Source organism: Protopterus annectens, chromosome 12.part0 (genome assembly GCF_019279795.1).
Source record: "Protopterus annectens isolate FY-2018-M chromosome 12.part0, PAN1.0, whole genome shotgun sequence".
NCBI classification, from domain to species: domain Eukaryota; kingdom Metazoa; phylum Chordata; order Ceratodontiformes; family Protopteridae; genus Protopterus; species Protopterus annectens.
Genome location: NC_056746.1, coordinates 1,426,931,365 through 1,426,954,377, shown reverse-complemented (window position 1 = coordinate 1,426,954,377; position 23,013 = coordinate 1,426,931,365). Strand labels below are relative to the sequence as shown.

At 44.3% G+C, this 23,013-nt stretch overlaps 1 protein-coding gene across 2 annotated transcripts in view; it reads left to right on the top strand.

The window, feature by feature from the left end:
• The window catches only part of DGKE (diacylglycerol kinase epsilon), a 1,358,385-nt gene that overhangs the window by 1,304,845 nt on the left and 30,527 nt on the right, over positions 1 to 23,013 (top strand). The window contains exon 10 of one of the 2 annotated variants that reach the window (XM_044090462.1): positions 19,186 to 19,297. The exons of the other annotated variant lie outside the window; for it this stretch is intronic. Within the exon in view, the coding sequence (XP_043946397.1) occupies positions 19,186 to 19,297 (112 nt within the window). The remainder of the gene's footprint in view (positions 1 to 19,185; positions 19,298 to 23,013) is intronic. 2 annotated transcript variants of the gene reach the window in all.

Here is a 23,013-nt window from a genome sequence, read left to right as displayed (position 1 = left end):
CATTCTTACCCCCTCTGCAGATTAGCCATGGCATTGTGGAACACAGCCTTGAGCTACCAAGTGCACCTACAAGCTCAATTCCTGCCAGGAAAATTAAATACACTGGCAGACGGACTAAGCAGAAAACTCATGGACCCACACTAGTGGAAACTGGAACCAAGGATTTTCAACATGTTGACAAGCAAATGGGGGAGCCCAGATATAGACCTGTTTGCCTCTCCCCAGAACTGCCAGTTGGACAAATTTTGCACAAGGACTCCCCACAAACAAGCCTAGAAAGTGGATGTTCTGTCCTTCAGCTGGAAAAACCTATCAGTCTATGCCTTTCCACCTCTGCCTTTGCTCTCCAAAGTACTACTAAAAATCAAACAGGACAAATCAAGGATGATTTTGATTGCTCCAGACTGGCCACGCCAACACTGGTACCCCCTCCCACACAGCGCCTCAAGCTCCTTCCCTGCTATCTCAACAGGAGAACCAGATTCTGCACTCTCAGCTTCTAACACTGAACCGTGCAGGCTGGCTAATTACTTAATCTCTCCTTTACCATCCCTCAGCAAACCTGTGATGGATATTTTAGAGGCAAGGAGGCCTAGTACCAGAAAATCTTATGCTGAAAAATGGAAAAGATTCTCTGCCTGGAACCAATCTCAAGGGATGAGCACAGCAGCGCCCAATTTACCTCAGATTTTACAATACTTAACTGAGATGCTTCACAAGGGCCTGTCTTTTTCCTCCATTAAAATCCATGCCTCAGCCATTTCAGCTCATTACAACACAGAACCTCCCCTCTTCTCTCATCCACTGCTCAAGCAGTTCCTCAGAGGGTCAAAAAATTTGAGACCACCCAGGAGAGCTCCAACCCCAGCCTGGGACCTTAACTTTGTCTTGGAGAAACTCACTCTACCTCCTTTCGAGCCAGCTGCTACTGCAGACTTAAACATTTCTTTCTTGAAAAACAGCTTTCCTTTTAGCAATCACTTCAGCTAGAAGGGTATCTGAATTACAGGCCCTTATGGCAGTTGAGCCTTTCATCATCTTTCATGCGGACAGGGTGTCCCTCAGAAATAATCCATCCTTCATGCCCAAGGTGGTATCTAGTGTGGTTCTTAATCAGTCCATTCATTTGCTAACCTTCTTTCCCAATCCACAGAATAAAGGGGGAACAGATACTGCATTCCTTAGATGTGCACAAACAACTTAGATTCTACTTGGACAGGACTAAACCTCAAAGGAAATCTGAACAACTGCTGGTGGCATTCACTGCAGGGGCAGAAGGGAAGGTTATTTCAAAGCAAACCATTTCTAAATGGATAAGCCATTGCATTTATTTCTGCTATAAGCACCATGGAAAAACCTATCCCCCAGGGGACCAGACCTCACTCCACCAGGGCTGCATGTACCTCTACAGCCTTTCTCAGAGGCTCCCTACCAGGGATATCCTAGAAGCTGCTACCTGGAGTTCTGTACATACTTTCACCAAGCATTATCATTTGCCAATTTTCTCTAAATCCAGAGCTGGCTTTGCCACTGCAGTCTTGCAGGGCCTTATAGCTGGCCCTAATTCTATCTAAATTCCTCCTCCCAACCATAGCTTTGGGAATCTACCCAAATGTAATGACTGCAACAGTGAAACATAAAGAACATAGTACAGTTGTGTACACTTACCATAAATGTAGATGTTCGAGTGTATACACTGTTACAGTCCTGGTTGCCCTTCCTCCAGCCCCCTAACTTCTTTTGGCTAAACCTCTACTTTCCTTTACTATGCTTAAAAGCCTTTTTGGTGTATTTGCTTTTTTGTTGGAGGTATATCTTTGTGCTTTTATATTTAATTGCTTCCCATTAGGAGGGCACCTGACATCTCGGGCAAGAAAAACTGATGTAATGGCGTCGGCTGCATGTTTTATGCCCCTGACAACCTGATGTCATGGAAGAAGGGACAGCAACCGACACAGGACCCAAGACTTTGTTAATCAGGCCAACTGAGGGCTACCTGCAAGCAGATAACCCAAATGTAATGACTGCAACAGTGAATACACTCAAACATCTACATTTATGGTAAGTGTACACAACTGTACTTTTTTGTCCTTATGCCAGTTTTTAATTTCTCCAAGTCTTTTAGGTTTCTAATACCATGACGGGAATGGACCCCATTCCTAAGTCAAAGTATGAATTAAGTTCATGAAATTAGTATTGTTTCACTCTTTGACCTTAACCAGAAGTGCCCTTCGCAGCAACCGCAATGTGCCCAGTAATGACTCTTTCTGCAATTCATACAGTGTTACATGAATTGGTAACATCTAAATATTATTGCAAATTCTTTTTTATAAAACCGTGTAAGAACCTTCTCTGTATGGAAGATTTCCAGTCCATATATCTCTAGTTAATCACTGTATATTAATCAGATCAGACAATAGTAGTAGAAGTAGCAAACTTAAACTCTTAAGCAAGGTAGGCAGTCTGTTTCCAGTCAAAAATCCTTTATTAAGTACACAGACAAGCAATCCAAGTAAAACAAAAATAGAGTAATAGTTTCCTCCCAATCTTTATTAATAAATATATATATATATATATATATATATATATATATATATATATATATATATATGTATATATATACTTTTTATCAGGCAAGGGTATGGTTTATTGTGCTGTAAAACAAAGTGTTATTGGTATACATGTTAAATTCACATCCCTTCCCCAATTAGTGTGACATTTGAGCTGGTTCTGCCCTACTTAGTAGCTGTCATAATAATGTAACCCTTATGTACTTCAAATAAAATGCATAATGATGCTTGGATTACTTTCGAATACTTAGTAATTCTGTGCAATTATATATTTTTTATTATTTATTTTTTTTTTTGACTTAAGACGGGTTTAAGTTCACTACTTCCACTACTATTGTCAGATCTGATTAATATACAATGATTAACTAGAGGTATATGGACTGGAAATCTTCCACACAGAGAGGTTCCTTACACTGTTTTGTTTTTGGACCCACTGTACTTGTTTAGTGGGTTGTTTTGAGACTTCAGGGATACCATGGAGATTACTTGTTTTTTTTTTTTTTTTTTTGGTACTTTTCCAATTATTTTTATAACACCAGTTGCTCCTACTACTATTAGAACTGTCTGGGTATCTTTCTTCCACATGGCTCTTGTTTCTGCTTGCAGATCCAGGTATTTTATGACTTTGTGTCTCTTTGTACACAAGACACTGTATTCACTAAGTGTGGCCATTTCAGTGATCAGTGCTACTTTTGTCATCTCTTCTTGGACCACTATATCCAGTTTTCTAGCATCTATCTTTTGAACTGTTGGTATTGGGTGATCCCATGTGATATAAACTTCATCATTTTCTATGATTCTTTGTGGCTCATGTTTCCAGTGTTTTTCAGCCACTTCTATACCATAATATTTGCACAATCTCTAGTGTAACAGTCTCACCACATTATTATGCCTTTCAGTATACAGTCCCTCTGCCATTCATTTGTCGCAACCAGCAACAAGGTGTGTGACTGTTTCCAATTCGGTTTTACAAAATTTCTCCCACATGTTCAATGGGCTTTGTAAACCAGCATGTACATAGCCTACTATCTTGGGCTGCCAATATTAACCTTTCATTTCTTGATGTGAATTCACCTCTCCTTAACCATTCCTGTGTTCGTTCTTGATCAGCATGAGGCTCTTCCAGAAGTTTTCTATACTTGAAACTATATTTATGTATCTGAAGTAGTTAACTTCATTTGGTCATCAACCTGTGGTATCGGATCCGACCTGGATCCTAGCCGGCATCTTTCCAAGCTAGAGATCCGAGCTCCAAGCTCCTCCCCCTTACCCATAATTCTCTGCCACTCCTTCCAATCATCAGATCTCGTTTGCCGTGGCTTTATCAAGCACGGGTTTCTCGAGCTCCTAGCTTTAGGCAATCTGTAAGTAGGAAAGTTTATAAAAATCCTTTTAGTTTTTTGGTGTGTGTGAGCAGTTAACTCCTTAGTTTAAACCCCTCTCCATTCCCCTTACTTTAAAGCTTAGTAACCCCCTTTTTTTTTCCCCTTAGGTGTTTGTGTGAGGTGTGTGTGTGTGTGTGTGTGTGTGTGTGTGTGTGTGTGTGTGTGTGTGTGTGTGTGGTATAATGGCCGAGGCCTCTAAGACCATTTTTTCTAAGTGCACTGAGTGTGGTCATAAGCATTCCCCAGAGGATGGCCACACTCAGTGTGTCCTCTGCCTGGGAGTATCGCACTTGTCTTCGGGCTGCCTAATTTGTGCAGCTTTTAACCCCCAAGCCCTGAGGGATAGGTGGAATAAGCTGATTCTGGTGGGTCTTCTTCCCTCGGAGTTGGCTTCCTCCTCCTCCTCTCACTCAAAGGCTACAGCCGTGGCAGTGGCTGCTCAGCCTGTTGTTCCCTCTCCCCTGGCTGGGACTCAACCTCCCAAGGGATAGGTGGAATAAGCTGATTCTGGTGGGTCTTCTACCCTCGGAGTCGGCTTCCTTCTCCTCCTCTCACTCAAAGGCTACAGCCGTGGCAGTGGCTGCTCAGCCTGTTGTTCCCTCTCCCCTGGCTGGGACTCAACCTCCCATTTCTTCTCAGGGAGAGAGGGACTCTAGGAAGGAGAAGAAGGAGTGGAGAGAGAGAGAGAAAGGGAGAAAGAGAGAGAGAGATAGGCATAGGAGCCACAAGCGGCGGGCCGACTCTGTCCCCTCGGCCCCACCTGCCAAGCTGCTCTCCTCACCTCAGAAGATTTCCAGGCCTTCCTCTCCTTGGCTCCATTCTCCAAGCTTCTCACCGGAGCCGGAGGAGGAGGCCCGACCATCTTCGAGGTCGTCACGGCAGCCTCTTCTAGGTCTACCCGCAGTCTCTCCGACACTGATATGGACCGGATGATACATCGTTTTCTCCAGACCCAAATGCAGATGGGAGGGCTGTTGCCTCACCCCCCTACAGGAGGGAGTTCAGCCCCACTTTTTGCCCCGATAGCTCCTTCTCCGATCCGTTATCGAGTTTCGGAGCCGTTGGATCCGAGGAGTCCCGGGGCCGGGGTGTCGACGCCAACGGTTATAGTTACCTCGACACCAGACATGCCCTCGAGTTTGTTGGATCCCTTTCAGATCCGAACTCTCTGGGCCGAGTATGTCGGATCTGGGGGGACCAGTGTGTCTTCGGCTCCATTTCTGTTGGAGCACACTTCCCTCTCAGGTCCGAGCGCTTCGGCTCCGACGCCGATCCCCACGCCGGATCCGAGGGTGTTAACCACGGAGCCCAGAGAGACTGGTTCACCCTTGGCTTTCGATGTGGTGGAGAGGGTTCTTTCGAGAGGTTCGAGACCCCCTGCTCTTTCTTCGGATCCAGCCCCCACTCCCTTACAGCTGGGCTTGTCTTCCATCATCCAGTCCCAGGGGCAGCCTGCGTTGAAGCCCCAGCCCATTCCACTGGTGGAACACGACCCTGTTAGTGAGCCCTCCTCAGACAGTCCCACCGAGGAGGACCCTCACAAACGTAAGTACAAAAGGAGGCACTTGGACACCCTGAGTACCTCACGGAGGACACCGATTTGGAAGAAGGGGAAGGTTCCCCCCGGTCACCCCCCAATGACATCTCCTTTTGCCTGAAAGGGGGGTGGTCAGCCCAAAAGCCTTCCTTGGACGAGTCGGTGTTTCTGGTGGCGTTTGACGCAGGCCCGTCTACCTCTTGGGTGTCCCCTCCGGCCGACCCCCTGGTTGATCTCATCACTACCAGGGCGTGTAAGGAATGGGACACTGTAGAGCCCATCCACAGGAGGCCAGACAGGATTCTCAGTCCCCCCCGTTCCCCGGTAGATGCCATGATGGTGGCGGCAGCCACCAAGAGGGAATTCGCTCAGGCATAGTTCCTCAATCCATCCCCCTGATAAGGAGTCTCGGACTATGGATCGTATCGGGAAGCGGATGTTTGCTTCAGCTACCTTTTCTATAAGGGCGCTGAATTACTTGGCCCATGTAATTAGACTTCAGCGGGATCTGGTGAAAGAATATGCTGAGTCTCAGAGGCAGAGGGGGACAAGCTGGACGCCGGCCCCGAAGCAGAGGGGGCCAAAAAATTTTGGGTCGCGGGAACCCTTTTCTGATCGACCCACGCAGCAGCCCTGAGGGGTTGCCCGACTGCTCCTCTCTGGAGGCAGTCGGGGGGGCATTTTTCGAAGCACTTGGCTCAATGGGAGTCCATAACATCAGATCGCTGGGTGCTTCGAATAATATCCAGAGGTTATTCTATCCCTTTCATAAATCTGCCTCCTCAGTCAAGGCGTCTCCCCGATGTCCCACCCAGTCAGTGGGAGGCTGCAGCTTTAGAGGTAAGAAAGCTGCTAGAAAAAAGAGCCATCCAGCATGTCCCCCCAGGACAATCCGGATTAGGCAATTACTCCAGGTTCTTTTTGGTGCCAAAGAAGACAGGGGACTTAAGGCTGATTCTCGACCTTTCAACAGTGAACCTCTTCATTGCCAAGGAAAAATTCCAGATGGTCATGCTTCAATCCATTCTGCCCCTGCTGCAGGAGAAGGACTGGATGTGCTCCATAGACCTCAAGGATGCGTACTATCACTTTCTCATGGACAGGTGTTCCAGGAGGTTTCTCCGCTTCTGGCTAGGGGCCAGTCATTACCAGTTCAGGGTCCTACCCTTCAGTCTCACCACAGCCCCCAGGGTGTTCACCAAGGTCATGGCAGTTGTAGCGGCCCACCTGAGGCTTCAGGGAATACAGGTTTTTCCTTACCTAGATGATTGGCTCCTGACCACCCCCACGAGGCATCTACTCTACTTATCCAGGGATTGTTTCCTACTTCTAGCGTCCCATTTGGGGATCACCATAAACTTGAAGACGTCATCCCTCCAACCAGTTCAAGTCTTGGAATTCATAGGGGCCAGAGGCCTTCTTGACGTCAGACGGACTTTGCAGTTAGACCTTACTCATTTTAGCCCTTCTCCAGTCACCTGCCCCATCAGCAAAGTTAGTCCTGAGAGCTCTAGGGTCCATGGCAGTGACAATCAACCTCGCGCCCTTAGCCCACTTGCACATGAGGATTCTCCAGTGGACATTACAGGTTCAGTGGTCCATCCTTCACCATCCGTTGGACTTGCCGATTCCTCTCAGCAGAGTATGCAGGAATTCTCTCTTGTGGTGGCTCCACTCCCGAGAGCTTCAGGAAGGGCGACCATTTGTTATGCAGCAACCCCAAGCCACGGTGACCACGGACGCTTCTCGCCTTGGGTGGGGGGGGGGCATTACAAGGGCAGAACTTTTCAAGGTACGTGGACTCAGACAGAGACCGTTCTGCATATCATTGTTCTGAAAATGAGAGTGGTGCTTCTAGCGTTGCAAGCCCTTCATGCCTTTCTCCCTCCAGGGACTATTGCGATTCAGTCAGACAACATGTCGGTGGTCTGGTACATCAACAAACAGGGGGGGGACCAGGTCTTACCCTCTTTGTCGAGAAGCCATGAGAGTTTGGGATTGGGCGATATCCACCAACCGTTTTCTGTTAGCAACGCACATTCCGGGTCGGTCCAACATCCTAGTGGACAAACTGAGTCGAACCATCCTCTCACCTTACGAGTGGTCTCTGAATCCCTTAGTAGCGAAATATATCTTCCGCAAGTGGGGTCAGCCTTGCTGCGATCTCTTCACGTCTCCTTCCAACGCAAAGTGCAGCGAGTTTTTTGCTCTAATTCCCCCTCCAGGGGAGAGCCCCAGAAACACTCTAGTTCATGCTTGGCCACCCGGTCTTCTGTATGCTTATCCTCCTCTACCACTGATAACAAAATTCTTACAGAAAGCTCCTCGGTTGGGGAACAAGATTATCCTCATAGCCCCATTCTGGCCTCGTCAAAACTGGTTCCTGTGCCTGTGGTCTCATCTTGTAGCTCCTCTGTGGATCTTGGATCCCATCCCGGATCTAATATCTCATCCTTTGGGATTAAAGCCCCCGAACCTGGTCGATCTCAAGCTCTCAGCGTGGTTGATCCAGTTCCATTAGTTGCTAGGACTCCCGGTATCTCATCTGCAGTTAGATCTATCCTGGTAGCGGTGCATAAGTCGTCTACTAGGAAGGTTTACAATAGTAAATGGAAGCGGTTTTCTATTTGAGCGTCTCACAGGAAATTGGACCCATACCAGTAGTGCTCGATTTTCTATCACATATTTTTCAGCAAGGGGCTAGTTCCTCTACCGTAAAGGTTCAAATGGCTGCCGTCTCGCATTCTCACATTGGAGATAATGTCAGTCCCCTCGCTGCCACCAAGATTTGTAAGACCTTTCTGAAAGGAAAATTTCTCTTGAGGCCCCCTGTTAGGAACCCCGTCCCTCCTTGGGATCTAACCTTGGTCCTTCAAGTTCTAACTGGACCTCCTTTTGAACCTGCAGCCTCCGTTGATTTGAAATTCTTGTTCTGGAAAACTGCCTTTTTGGTAGCCATTACCTCAGCTAAAAGAGTGTTGGAGCTTCAAGCTGTCTGTATTAAAGCCCTGTATCTGGTTTTCCATAAGGACAGGGTCTCTCTCAGGACTAACCCGTCTTTCCTACCTAAAGTGGCCTCCGAGAAGAACATCAATCAGTCCATTAATCTTTCAGTTTTCTTCCCTAACTATCAGAACAAAGGGGAGTACAAACTTCATTTGTTAGATGTTCATAGGCAGTTATGGTTTTATTTACACAGAACAGCGGCCTTCCGCAAATCTGATCAGCTATTTGTCTCTTTTGCTAAACCCTTCTTGGGTAAGCCTGTATCGAAGATGACTTTGGCCAGATGGATTTCAATTTGCATTTTGTTCATATATAAACTATCTGGCCTGCCAGAACCTACTGGGGTTCACGCTCACTCTACTTGTTCTATGGCTACATCAGCTGCATTCTGGTCAAGAATTCCCTTGGATGACATTTGTTCTGCGACTACTTGGGCATCCTCTCATACCTTTATCTCTCACAATAAATTGGATTTAGTGTCTAGAGGAAGGGTGGCTTTTGGCTCTGCAGTGCTCCGGAATATCCTTCCTTGAGGACCTCCCAAGTTTTTGGTAGCTGGGGACTCTGTCCCACAGGTTGATGACCAAATGAAGTTAACTACTTCAGATAAAGAAGTTATGTACTCACCATAATGTTCCATCTGAGTAGGTAACTTAATTTGTCAACAACCGACCCTCCCTCCTTCCCCCTAACCTGGTTCTTTGGATGTCCTTCAAGAATGCAACTGCAGTCATAACATGTGGGTTGTCCTGCCTCAGGCAGCCCTCGGTCGGCCGGATTCCAAAGTCTGGGTCCGACGTCAGCTGATGTCGCATTTCTCTCCGACGTCAGAGCGGCTGGAGTACATAAGCATCAGCCGACGCCATTTTCTTCAGTCTTTCTTGCTGCACGGTGCCCGAAGCAGAAGCAGTTCGCAAGTGCCGGTCGGTCAGCTCCTGTATTCTACGATACCGAAGTCATCAGAAAAGCTAAGTACCCCGTTGGGGACCTTTTCTTGCCTCAGCCGATGTCAGAAATTACTGAAAAAGTTAACAATTGTCTTTTTTGTGGTAAACAAATACCTCATAAGAATTTCCATTCTTACTGCCTCCCTTGCCTGGGCCCAGACCACGACGTCTCGGCCTGTGTAGCCTGTGCTCGCTTCAACAAGTGCACTCTCAGGCGCCGGGCGGAGTTCGCTGAAGATTTTTTCGGCGATAAATTTGCTTACACCATGCCGTCGGATCTTCCGACATCGCAAACTCCCAAAAAGCGAAAAGACCGGGACCGACATCCTCGGGCCGCGTCTACCACCGACTCCACGCCAAAACCTAGCGTGAGTGCTCCGGTTCCCTCTGAGACGGTCTCTCCACTGCTCCGAACCGAAGACACCGCATTACCGACGACTCCGATTCCAGACATTACTCCGATGCCAGTTATAGATTTTCCTCCGGATACTGAAACCGAGGAAATGCCCGAGACCATTGCTGTAGACAAGGTCACTCCTGCACGTGGAGCTGCCAGGCCTCCTATGGCCATGTCTATTAAGGCCTACACTAGGGCTAAGGTAGCCAGCAAAACAAAGCATATTACTTCTAAATCCTTACCTCAGCCGACTCCGGAGACACAAATTATGTCCATGGCTGCTGATTTAATTTCCATGATTAGAGGTTCACAGGCCCATCCTGAGAGAGCATCCCAGCCTCCTCCTGATAAAAGGCCCCAGGTTGAACCCTCTGACCCTACTCCTTCAGATGAAGACTCTGAGGGCTCTGTCCACTCTGATAGCCAGGAAGAGCTCTTCCAGACCTATGAGGACTCGGATGCAGAAGATTCCATCCCTTCGGCCTCCCCTCCTGAGGATATTTCTTTTGGGGAAGTTCTGCACACCATGAGGGAACATTTCAAGTGGCAAGGTCAGGAATATTCTGATTCTAGGAAACGCCTTAGGACTTTCCTTAAGAAGCCTCAGCACAGGCCCTTAGCTATTCCTCCTGTACTTGATGTTCTGGATGATTTGTATTCTGACTCTAGTGCTACCCCTGATTCTCTTCCTCCTGCTCCAGCTAAGCCAGACAGGTATTACAGGGTCCCAGAAACTCATTCCCATTTATTCAGGGCCCATACTGCTGATTTGGAAATTATTTCACAGGGGCCTAAAGGAGTTTCAGCCTCCACCTCAAAAAAATCCTTTGCCCTCCAACAGGGAAGCGAGGTCATTAGAGAGATGGGGCAAAAAGGTTTACACATCCACTACCTTATCTATGAGAGCTTTAAATTGCCTTTTTCATATGTTACAATATCAGGATTATCTCTTAGAAGATTTACAAAAAACATTAGCTTCTCCTGATCCTTTAGACAGGAAGACTTTGCAGGAAGCTGTACATAACACTCAGCAAGTAAGCAGTCACTTCCTGCAGTGTGGATATGATGCACTGGAAGCTTCATGTAGGGCAGCTATGACAGGGGCAGTGATTCGTAGACATGCTTGGTTAAAAGATCAACCTCTACCAGATCATGTAAAAGCAAAACTTCTGGATGCACCTTTGGAAAAGAACAAGCTTTTTGGTGCAAATGCTAAGGATGTGTTAAAGACCATCGAAGAAAAAGCAAAATCAGTTCAGACTGTGAAAGATTTCCTCCAGGTTCAACCCCCAGATTCAGTAGGAATTGGCCTTCAAAAACTGGTCCTTTCCTAATCCAGAAAAGTTTCAAAGGGGTAAGAACAGGCGTGGCGAGGAAGAGGCCAATACAGAGGCGCTTACAGGGGACGACAATGGCAGCCAGGAAACCAAAGAAGTGACGCAGGGGTTTCACCTGCCCAACACCCACAAACTCAATGACTTTCCTCTACTACCGCCTACCAGGGAACAACTAGAAGCTCCCTTGGGCGGAAATTATCTCTGTTTGCAGAAAACTGGCACAGACTGACAAAGGACAAATGGATTTTGGACATTATAGACCGAGGGTACAGGTTTCATTTTCATACCTTACCAAGAAAACAAGGCATGCCAAACCTACCACAAAATCAGAGGGCAGAGGCTATCAAGCAAATCACTCTGCTGACTCGAATGAAAGCAATAGAAAGAGTTCCACAACAAGAACAAGACCAGGGTTTTACTCAAGACTGTTCCTTGTTCCAAGAAAAGAATCTCAATGGAGACCAATACTGGACTTGTCCGCATTAAACACCTTTCTCATAGTACCAAAGTTCAAAATGCTAACTCTACAGCAACTCCTTCCCATGCTGGGCAAGGAGTCGTGGCTGATTACTCTGGACCTCAAGGAGGCATGCCTGCATGTCCCTATCAGACACAGCTGCAGAAGATACCTCAGATTTCTTGCAGGGCCAGAGCATTATCAATTCTCAGCATTGCCATTTGGCTTATCTACTGCCCAGAGTATTTACAAAATGCCTGGCTTCAGTAATTGCTCATTGCATGCTCCAGGGGATACAAATTTACCCGTGCCTGGACGACTGCCTCATACAAGCGGACGACAAATTGATGTTGACAAAAAACCTGGATTATGTCATACGATTACTTCAAGCTCTGGGATACACAGTCAACTTCCAAAAGTCAAGACTGCAGCCATCCCAGCAAATAATCTTCTTAGGAGCCAAACTAGACACAGCCTCTCAGATGGCTTACCTGACAGAAGACAAGCAAGAGAAGTTAACTCATTACTTCAAAGGTTTAGCAAAACTCACCCAGATGACTGCAAGGAGATTCCTGCAGGCCCTGGGTTACATGGCATCCTGCATTTTACTGGTTCCATTAGCAAAACTACACATGAGAAAGCTTCAATGGTACCTAAAAAGCATTTGGTCTCAACACAGCAACAACTTGGAGACAATCATACCACTCATTCCATGCCTACAAAAGGAATTCCTTTGGTGGGCCTCGGTGAGCCAGGAAAACACATGACTACAGACGCCTCAGACCTTGGATGGGGGGCGCACATGGAAGGCAGGTGTATACAAGGACAATGGTCTCCAAAGGAAACACATCTGCATATAAACCAAAAGGAAATGCTGGCAGTAATGCATGCCATCGAGGCTTTTCAACACCAACTCCAGCAAGGCCATTTAATGATACGGACAGACAACACCACTGTGATGTGGTACATAAACAAGCAGGGGGGCACCCACTCTTACCCCCTTTGCAGACTGACAATGCAGCTTTGGGAGAAATCGCTGAGCCTAAACATCCAGTTACAATCCCAGTTTGTTCCAGGAAAAGACAATGTGTTGGCGGACAGCCTAAGCAGGAATTTCACAGATCCCAGACGAGTGGAGTTTACATCCGAAGGCCTTCAGACAACTCACTTCGACATGGGGCAAGCCAGAAGTGAACCTATTTGCCTCTCACCTCAACCATCTTCTACCAAAATTTTGCACAAGGACATACTATCCAAAAGCTTGGAAAATAGATGCCCTCTCATTCAACTGGAACTCCCTAGCAATCTATGCATTCCCACCTCTGCCACTGATGACCTCAGTATTACTAAAGATCAAAGCAGAGAAACCCAAGGGAATCATAATAGCTCCAGATTGGCCAAGACAACACTGGTACCCACTACTACGGAGCATATGTCACACCAGGAGGTGGGCCCTCCCTCAGTGGCCTCTACTTTTGACTCAACACAATTTCGAAACACTGCATCCAAATCTTCAGACACTGCAGCTAACAGCCTGGGAGATCCCATAAATAACTTCAGTTTATCTCTCTCCAAGGAAGTTCAGCGGATACTAACAGAGGCTCGAAGACCATCCACCAGAAAGGTTTACTTAGCAAAGTGGAAAAGATTCAGCAATTGGAATACCAGCAAGGGACATGATGCATCATTGTTGAACATCCCACTCATCTTGGAATATTTGGCAGATAAAACTGTAGGATACACCACGAGAACTTCAGCCACGAACATATAGCACGAAGACCTCAATTATAAAACAAATACTGTTTTTATTCCAATGACAAACATAAAAGAAAAAATAAAAGAGATGAGCGCTTTCGCGTGCACTATGCACGCTTCATCAGATCTATCTAAACCATTTTGGATATGCTCCTTATATAGTGTACAACAATTCATCAGATAAATTAATTACATCAATTAGTAATCTTCCAATTAACCAAATTTAAAGTGCCCTGGTCCTTTAAAATTTAAATCCTTTGTTATGAAAGCATATTCACCATCAAACTTTCAAACAATCACCAATGTTCAAAAACTAATATGACATTAATACAAATCTAGGTTCTTTATACCTTAGAACAACTTTCTAATGCTTGTCGCATTATGTATATGCCGAAACTCATATACATATTTAGCTATATGTCATACTCACTTTACACTTTAACCAGACAATAAAAATAAAAATAAACATTTCATATAAATAGACCGTTCCTATTGTGAATAAACCTTCATAAAACTTTTCATATAAAAGAGACTTGTTAAAGAACTTCTTGAGAAACTTCCTGTGACCTATAAAGAAATGTTTTTATATATATATACGTATTATATAGTGTTGTACACTATATAAAGAGCATATCCAAAATGGTTTAGATAGATCTGATGAAGCGTGCATAGTGCACGCGAAAGCGCTCATCTCTTTTATTTTTTCTTTTATGTTTGTCATTGGAATAAAAGCAGTATTTGTTTTATAATTGAGGTCTTCGTGCTATATGTTCGTGGCTGAAGTTCTCGTGGTGTATCCTACAGTTTTATTGCTTTAACGTTTGGTTCGAATTTTTGCTGGTAGGATACTTTGGGATCAGTAGCGATATTTCTTCACGTAAATATTTGGCAGAAATGTTAAAGAACGGCCTCTCATATTCTTCCATAAAGATACATGCATCTGCTATTTCAGCTAGGTACAACACTGATCCTCCTGTTTTCTCTCACCCCTTACTAAGACAATTCCTCAGGGGAATCAAGAACATTAAGCCACCAAGAAAGGCCCCAGTGCCAGCCTGGGACCTCAATTTTGTCTTAGAAAAACTGACTCTACCTCCTTTTGAGCCAGCAGCTTCAATTGACTTGCAATTTCTCTCATGGAAGACAGCTTTCCTGTTGGCAATTACCTCAGCAAGAAGGGTTTCGGAGCTACAGGCCTTAATGGCAATACCACCCTTTATTATTTTCCACAGAGACAGGGTTTCATTAAGGACCAACCCTACTTTTATGCCAAAGGTGGTATCTAGGGTTTCTCTAAATCAAGCCATTCATCTGCCTGCTTTCTTCCCCAATCCTGAGAATAAGGGGGAAAGACTTTTGCATACCTTGGACATTCACAGATAACTTCGATACTACCTGGACAGAACCAAGGCCAGTAGGATGTCTGAACAACTTTTTGTAGCTTATGCCCCTGCAGTCCAAGGAAAAGCAATTTCAAAACAGACTATTTCTAAATGGATTGGACATTGCATCAGATTCTGTTATTCCTTTCATGGAAAGACTGTTCCAGCCAATGTCAGACCACATTCCACCAGAGCTACAGCCACCTCTACAGCATTCTTAAGAGGGGTGCCTACCAAGGACATTCTAGAAGCTGCTACATGGAGCTCCGTGCATACATTCTCCAAACACTACAATCTCCCTCTATATTCCAGATCCAGAGCAGGCTTTGCTTCGGCAGTCCTGCAGGGTTTGATTGCCACACCATCTCTTTCCTAGAGCATACCTCCTCCCCTAGCTAAGCTATGGTATTCTACCCACATGTTATGACTGCAGTTGCATTCTTGAAGGACATAGTACAGTTTTGTACCTACCATAAATGTAGATGTCCGATAGACATGCAACTGCAGTCGGATTTTCCCTCCCTCCATACCCCTCTATACCTAGGGTCCACTCCTATCCCTGTTACTCTTAGCTGGGGATATCTGTTATGGTGTATTTGTTTTATTGCTCATTTATTTGTTTGGAATCCTGTTTTTGTCTTCCAGTTTGATTACAGCCTTCCTTGGAGGGCACCTGGCATCTGGGGCAAGAAACACTGAAGAAAATGGTGTCGGCTGATGCTTATGTACTCCAGCCGCTCTGACGTCGGAGAGAAATGCGACATCAGCCGACGCCGGACCCAGACTTTGGAATCCGGCCAACCGAGGGCTGCCTGAGGCAGGACAACCCACATGTTATGACTGCAGTTGCATGTCTATCGGACATCTACATTTATGGTAGGTACAAAACTGTACTTTTCCTGATCACTAGGATGGTTTATCCAGGTCATTTGTTAATCCTTGGGTTAGGATTCTCCAGGTTGTTGATTTGTCATGGTGAGATTATGTAGATGGGCAAATGCGATCTGGGGATTGGAAGGAAGTGGCAGGGCATTATGGGTAAGGGGGAGGAGCTTGGAGCTCGGATCTCTAGCTTAGAAAGCTGCCGGCTCGGATCCAGGTCGGATCCAATACCCACAGGTTGCTGACAAATGAAGTTACCTACTCAGATGGAACGTTATGGTGAGTACATAACTTCTTTTTTTTCCACATTTCTTGCCTTCTCATCTAGTCCTTCACCTTATATTATTTTTTTTTGTTTTTAGCACATTCAGTTGCTGCCTGTTTTTTATCTACTTCTGGTATAATTTCCATTCCTGCTTGACGTCGATATGCTTTTGCTAAATTAAGTGGAGATGTCATCTTAGATTTATTCTCCTCATGTTTCAAAACTTTCACTACATTTGGATCCTGTGAGGTCAGCAGATACGTGTGGATTCCCACGATTGTAGATCTATACATGTAATCAATTTCAAGTTGGCCCATCCCTCCTTTGGAGTTGGGACTATATAATCTTGGTATACACCGATTTTTATAAATCATTTGGTAAGCATGAAGCATCATTCTTGTTTTAATATCCAATCTATCCAGCACTTTTTGTGGCCAGTCAGTCACTCCAAAACTTTAAGTTAGGACAGGAAGAGCAAATTGATTTATGGCTTGGATCTTGATCCTAGATGTCAGTGCTGTTTTCAGGATTAATTTAAGTAATCTAAAGTACTTACTGAGCTTTATTTGCATTTGTTCTTGTTTTATTGCTGATCCTTCATCAATTCCCAAGTATTTTTACACTCCCTCTTGCTCAAGTTCTTTTATATCACATTCTTGTCCCAAACTGATGTTTTCCTGGTGCTGCAGTTTTCCTTTTTTAAAGGTTGCTTTTGCACATTTATCAAGACCAAATGACATTCCAGTATCATCTGAAAAAGTTTTGACAACCTGCAGCTGTGCTTTCAGTTCCTCTACTGACGAGCTGTACTATTTTAAATTATTGACAAAGAGAAGATGAGAAGTCATTAGACTTTGTTGTTTTCTAGAAGCCAAATTGTAGCATGTCCTAAGCTGTTAAGTAAACAGCTTAATGGATTAATGGCAATGCCAGTAGAATAGGGCAACCTAATGGCTAATCAAACCTTGTCTAACTGACTGAAGAACTACATAACTGTCTGCTATGACCGCCATAGGATAGCTTTATCAGGGCAGGTCAGGGTCCACTCTGCTGTAGCAGTAATCATAATGACAGAGCTTTTTCAAGAATGTGTCTCTTCAGAGTATTTGCAAAGCTGCAGTTTGGACCTCTAGCCACACCTTCAACAAATATTGCAGCCTGGAGCTGTAGTCTCAATGCATGGCAGGATTCACAGTGGCTGTGTTTAAAGATGTAATGTAACCAGCTCCCTGATTCTGAGGACATGACCTGTTATGCAAGCTTGCTTTGCACTCTCAAATTATTCAGCTTTTACTGCAGCAGCTATACTTAGGATGAACGTAATACAATGGCAAGAGGATGTTTCACCATAATCACAGATTTTTGTATACAGAATCATTACTGAAGGTGTAGATTCCACCAGCCGTTCAACTGGGCATGTGGCTGTAATGCAGCCATCTAGTCACCCTGCTGGAGGATGGCAGTACTTGTTTGTGTCTGTGTATGTTGGAGCAGGGGTGTTCAGCAGGGCTTCACCCTGGTGATCCTGCCCTACCCCAGCAGCCCCACTTACCAGTTTTCCTTTGTTATAGTGGAAATGTGTTGCAGGTGTTGATTGTTGTTTTTATACTTAGGGCAAGTTGTCTTCATCGTTTTGATACAATCACTTTCTTTAGGGGAAACACAAGAATTGAGGCATATCGTTTTACTGGGGTCTACTTTAAAGGCTCAAAAGGCGACATCGTCAAAGGCCACTTTATCAAGATGACATCACCGAAACCTCTAAACGTTGAACAAATGGAACAGCGAAAAGTAACCACAGGAAGAGAACCACTTGGCCACCAGGACAACAAAGCAAACAACACAGCAAATAAATCCACCAAAGTGGGGAGCTGTGCCCCCCACACCCAACTAAATATACCAACTCCGAGATCGCACCACAGTGTGGAAAGGGTGCAAGGTTCACCATGGTGGCCAAGTGGTTCTCTTCCCAAGGTTAGTTTTCGCTGTTCCAGGTGTTCGATGTTTAGGGAATTCAGCGATGTCATCTCATTAAAGTGGTCTTTGATGATGTCATCTTTCGATACTTTCAGGTTGACACTTTTACTGAGTGTTAGGAGGGATTCAAGCATATATGTTGGTGATGTCCTTTCACAGAAATGAAGAAGATGGTTACGCTCTCCTTTACATCAAATTTCCCGGTGGACATCCATGATGGGAGGAGCTGTCCCACCTCCTAAAGGAGGATGTCCATATTATAGTAGAAATATAACTAACTGACAAACACCTGTCTGCAGCCAAAATCCAATTGTTCAGAATGTACTTTTGCAATGATCCTGTTCTCAAATATCTATAATTATGGTGAATACCTAAGTACAACTCTGCTTTGTTTTCCTTTTCTGAGGTAATGGGTGAAAATATGGGGATTCTTTAGCTGATATCCAAAACTCCTTTTTTTTGTCTACAGCAAAACATTAATTTCATTTAAGCCTTTATTTAAACAGTATTCTATTATTTTTGGAGGAATTCATCACATTACATCAAGAGTAGGTGGTAAAGGTATATAGACAGCTGAGAGAAGGTCAGGGTGCGTTTTCTGGATTTTTTGTTATTTCTGATGTAGAATTGCTGGGAGGCAGTCACCTTTTGATGGGAGAACATCTTACTTCTTTATCCAATAAAAAATGGCATTAGGATGGGACTGTGCCATACCATGAAATTATTTATTCTAACAGATTAGTAATCACATAATAAATTATGGCAAAGGACAAGAAGAATCCTGTAGCAGCCTGGAGCCTCGGAGAAAAATGGGCAGTTTAAAACATGTTCTATGAAATATTTTTTTTCATATAGTTTATAGTTAATGAGGTTTTATTAGCTTTGCCTTGAAAGCATATGGTACACAAGACAAGACCAGATTTGACAGGATAGCTTTGTTAGCTTTGTTTATATGCATTTTAGCATTTATTTAGTATAGCTTGTTAAGGAGCTAATTAGCTCTGTCCCCCATGCCAAGTCTTTTTTCATGGGTGACCTGTAAATCACAACCTACACTTAGGGAGCAGTGGACTATTCCACTTGGATGCTCAGCTGTCATAACAGTGATTTCACACAAGTTAGGTAGAATTCACATTGTCATTAGCAGTCAGCCATAATCCAGAGTAAAAATCTTAACACAACAAACAGCTAAGAACACATATTGCTGCTGTTTGTAATGTTTTTTTAAATTACAACGTGGACATATGCTTATCTGCTGTTCACGTGCGTTTGCCCTTGTACCTTGCAGACATTATGATGGCCTTCTGGAAGTTGTTGGAGTCTATGGATCATTTCACTGTGCACAGATTCAAGTTAAACTAGCCAACCCTGTTCGTCTAGGCCAGGCGCACACTGTCAGGGTAAGTGGTCAATGCTTTTAATAGTTACCTTATTTATTGGAGTAATGCTGACTGATATTAACAGTTTGCAATATTTTGTTTCATAGTCATACATCTGTGTCTTTCTTTCTTTGCCCACTCCCCCATTCCTTCTTTCATCTTCCTTTGTCATTTAGAAAGGGACATTTGCTAACTGCCTTGCAATGGTAAAGGTCATATTTCTTTATGTAATAATTATTTGAAATATTAAACAACTACCACTTAGTCGTATAACTCACATAAAGTTTTTAGCTTTTCTGCGACCTGCCTGTCTCTTCCTGCCTTTTTTTGTTCCTTTTCTGCTTCATCCTTTCCAGTTCCCCTTGTGCCCTGTCCATCATCGCATCTGTCAGCATCTCCTACTACTCCTGGACTATGTCCATTCTTAAAGGAGTGAACGGCATTAAACCCAATAGGATAATGGAGGGTTGTACCTTTGATTACTTCCACCAGGGGATTTCTTCATTTATGACCAACACTTACATATATCTACATAAATCTATATAATCTACATATAGGAAATGGTGAATGTTTAGTTAACAAGTACTGTGTATAGGTAGCTGCGTTAAGTAAATTCACGTGTCCCAACATGCACTCACTACAAAATTATTACTTTAAAATGTTAGTAAAGTGAAAAGCTTCCTCAAACTCTTTAACATGTTCCAAAGTGTTAGTTCATACTACTGATCAGACATATCATAATATGAACAATTTAACTTAATATTACATTAACCCTACATCACCAAATATAAGTAAAAGAGTTGCAGTGGAAGTAAACATAATGATAGACAAAGTAAAAATCTGAAATCTAACCTACACTACATATACAATGGATATAAAAAGTGTACACACAACTGTTAAAATGCCAGGTTTCTGTGATATAAAAAATATGACCAAAATAAATAATTTCAGAACTTTTCCCACCTTTAATGTGACCTATAACCTGTACAATTCAGTTGTAAAACAAACAAATCTGTTAGGGGGAAAATATAAAAAAATAAAAAACGTACAATAAGCTGGTTGCATAAGTCTGCATACCCTTAAACTAATACTTTTGATTTAATTACAACATTCAGTCTTCTTGGGTAGGAGTCTGTGAGCATGGCACATCTTGACTTGGCAATATTTGCCCACTCTTCCTTGCAAAAGCAGTCCAAATCTGTCAGATTATGAGGGCATCGCTTCTGCACAGTCCTCTTCAGGTCACCCCAGAGATTTTCTATTGGATTTAGGTCTGGGCTCTGGCTGGGCCATTCCAAAACTTTAATTTTCTTCTGGTGAAGCATTCTGTTGATTTGGATGTATGCATGGGGTCATTGTCGTGTTGAAAGGTGAAATTCCTCTTCATCTTCATCTTTCTAGCAGACGCCTGAAGGTTTTGAGCCAAAAATGACTGGTATTTGGAACTGTTCATAATTCCCTCCACCTTGACTAAAGCCCCTGTTCCAGGTGAAGAAAAGCAACCCCAAAGCATGATACTGCCACCACCATGATTCACCATGGGGATGGTGTTCTTTTGGTGATGCAAAGTTTTGTTTTTGCGCTAAACATACCTTTTGGAATTTTGGCCAAAATGTTCAACCGTGGTCTCATCAGACCATAACCCATTTTCCCACATGCTTTTGAGAAATTTGATGTATTGTTTTTTTTTCAAATTTTAGCCAGGCCTGGATGTTTTTCTGTGTAAAAAAAGGCTTCCGTCTTGCAACCCTTACCCCATAGTCCAGACATATGGAGAATACGGGAGATTGTTGTCACATGTAGTACACAACCAGTACTCGCCAGAAATTCCTTCTGCACCTTCAGTGTTGCTGTAGTTCTCTTGGCAGCCTCCCTGACCAGTTTTCTTCTTGTCTTTTCATCAATTTTAGAGAGACGTCCAGTTCTTTGCAACGTCACTGTTGTCCCATACTTTCTCCACGATGTTCTTCATCCCACATTGCTGCAGTCCTAACACTTGGGTAGTCCGCTGTCCCTCGGTCGGCCCGAATATCAGAGTATAAGGCTGACGTCGGTCAAGGCGCATTTGACTGACATCAGAACGTCAGGGTACAAATGCGCATGACCGACGTCATATCCTCAGTCTTTTTTGCCGCATGGTCCGATGCAGAAGCAGTGTTGCAAGTGCCGTTCGGCGTTCTGAAATTTTTCGAATTCGGAGTTTCAGACCGAAGTCAGAGTTGGTTTAGTACCCCGTTGGGGAATATTTTGTTTTTTTCTTGCCTCAGTGGTTTACCGGATGTCAGAAAAGTGAATAACTGTATTTCTTGTGGGAAACAGATACCGCATAGGGATTACCATAATTTGTGTATACCTTGTTTGGGACCTGAGTACGACGTTGTTGGGTGTCGCTTTTGTGCTAGGTTTAATAAACGCACTATAAAGCGTGGGTTGGATTGTGCCAGGTTGGTCTTTGGGAAGCGGTGCAATTACAATATGCCGCCGGATGCTCCGGCCGCTTCCTCAAAGAAGCGCAAGGACAAGGCAGTTAAACCTAGGTTAGAGGAGTCGTCCAACCGGACGCCGGTTCTTTAGAGGCGCCAGTGAAACCGGTGGTTCGACGGAGGCCTCTGGAGTCCCAGGGAGAAACTTTGATTTTACAGGATGTGGCCTCCCAGGCGGCAGGTCAGGCTGTAGGGGCCTCTCAGATATCTGTACTCCCTCCCTTCCTAAGGTGTCTAGGCCCTCTTTCTGCTTCCAAGGCTTCTCCTAGAGGCAGGTCTAGTTTAGCTTCTGTGGGTGTCACTCCTAGTTCTTCAGGTTCTGTGCCCAAGAAGCACATGCTTAAAATGGCAGAAGATTTAATTACTTTAATTAGAGGCTCTATGCCCCCTCCTGATAAGAGGCCTAGGATGGAACCAGTGTTGGGGGATTATGAGCAGGTTTCGGATGTGTCTGAGTCTTCGGCTGAAGACTTGCAGGAGTATTCTCATTATTCTGATTCTGATGTGGATGATTCTACTCCTTCTGCTTCTCCTCCTGAGGATTTTTCTTTTTCAGAGACCCTTCACTCCATGAGAGAGCATTTTAAATGGAAAGGTCAGGACTTCTCTGATTCCAGGAAAAGGCTTAGGGAATTTTTGTTTTTACCCCAGCATAGGCCTTTGGCTATACCTCCTGTTCTGAATGTGGTGGAAGATGTGTTTGCAGAGGCTTCTCTTAATCCAGATTCTTTGCCTCCTGCTCCTGTTAAACCTGATAGGTATTACGGGTGCCTGAAGCTCATAAGTATCTTTTTAAGAGTCCTAGGGCAGACCCAGAAACTGTTAGCCCTTGGGCCTAAGGGTGTTAAGGCTTCTGTTGTCAAGAATCCGGTTCCTGCAGATAAAGAGGCCAGGGCCTTGGATAGATGGGGAAAGAAAGTTTATACTTCTTCCACTCTAGCCATGAGAGCTTTGAATTGCCAGTTTCACATGTTGAAATATCAAAATTATCTCCTTTCACAGTTGAAAATCTAAGGTTGATGCTCTGGCAGAAGGTATTGATTGTAAAGAGTTACAAGATTTAGTGCATGTTTCTGAACAGGTGGGTAAGCATTCTTTGCAATGTGGTTTTGATGCTGTACAGGCCTCGCCTAGGTGGCTGCCACTGGGTCAGTTCTTCGCAGGCATGCCTGGCTGAGGGATCAAAATTTATCTGACCATGTTAAAACTAGGATTTTGGATGCCCCTTTGCAATCTGATGTCTTGTTTGGTTCT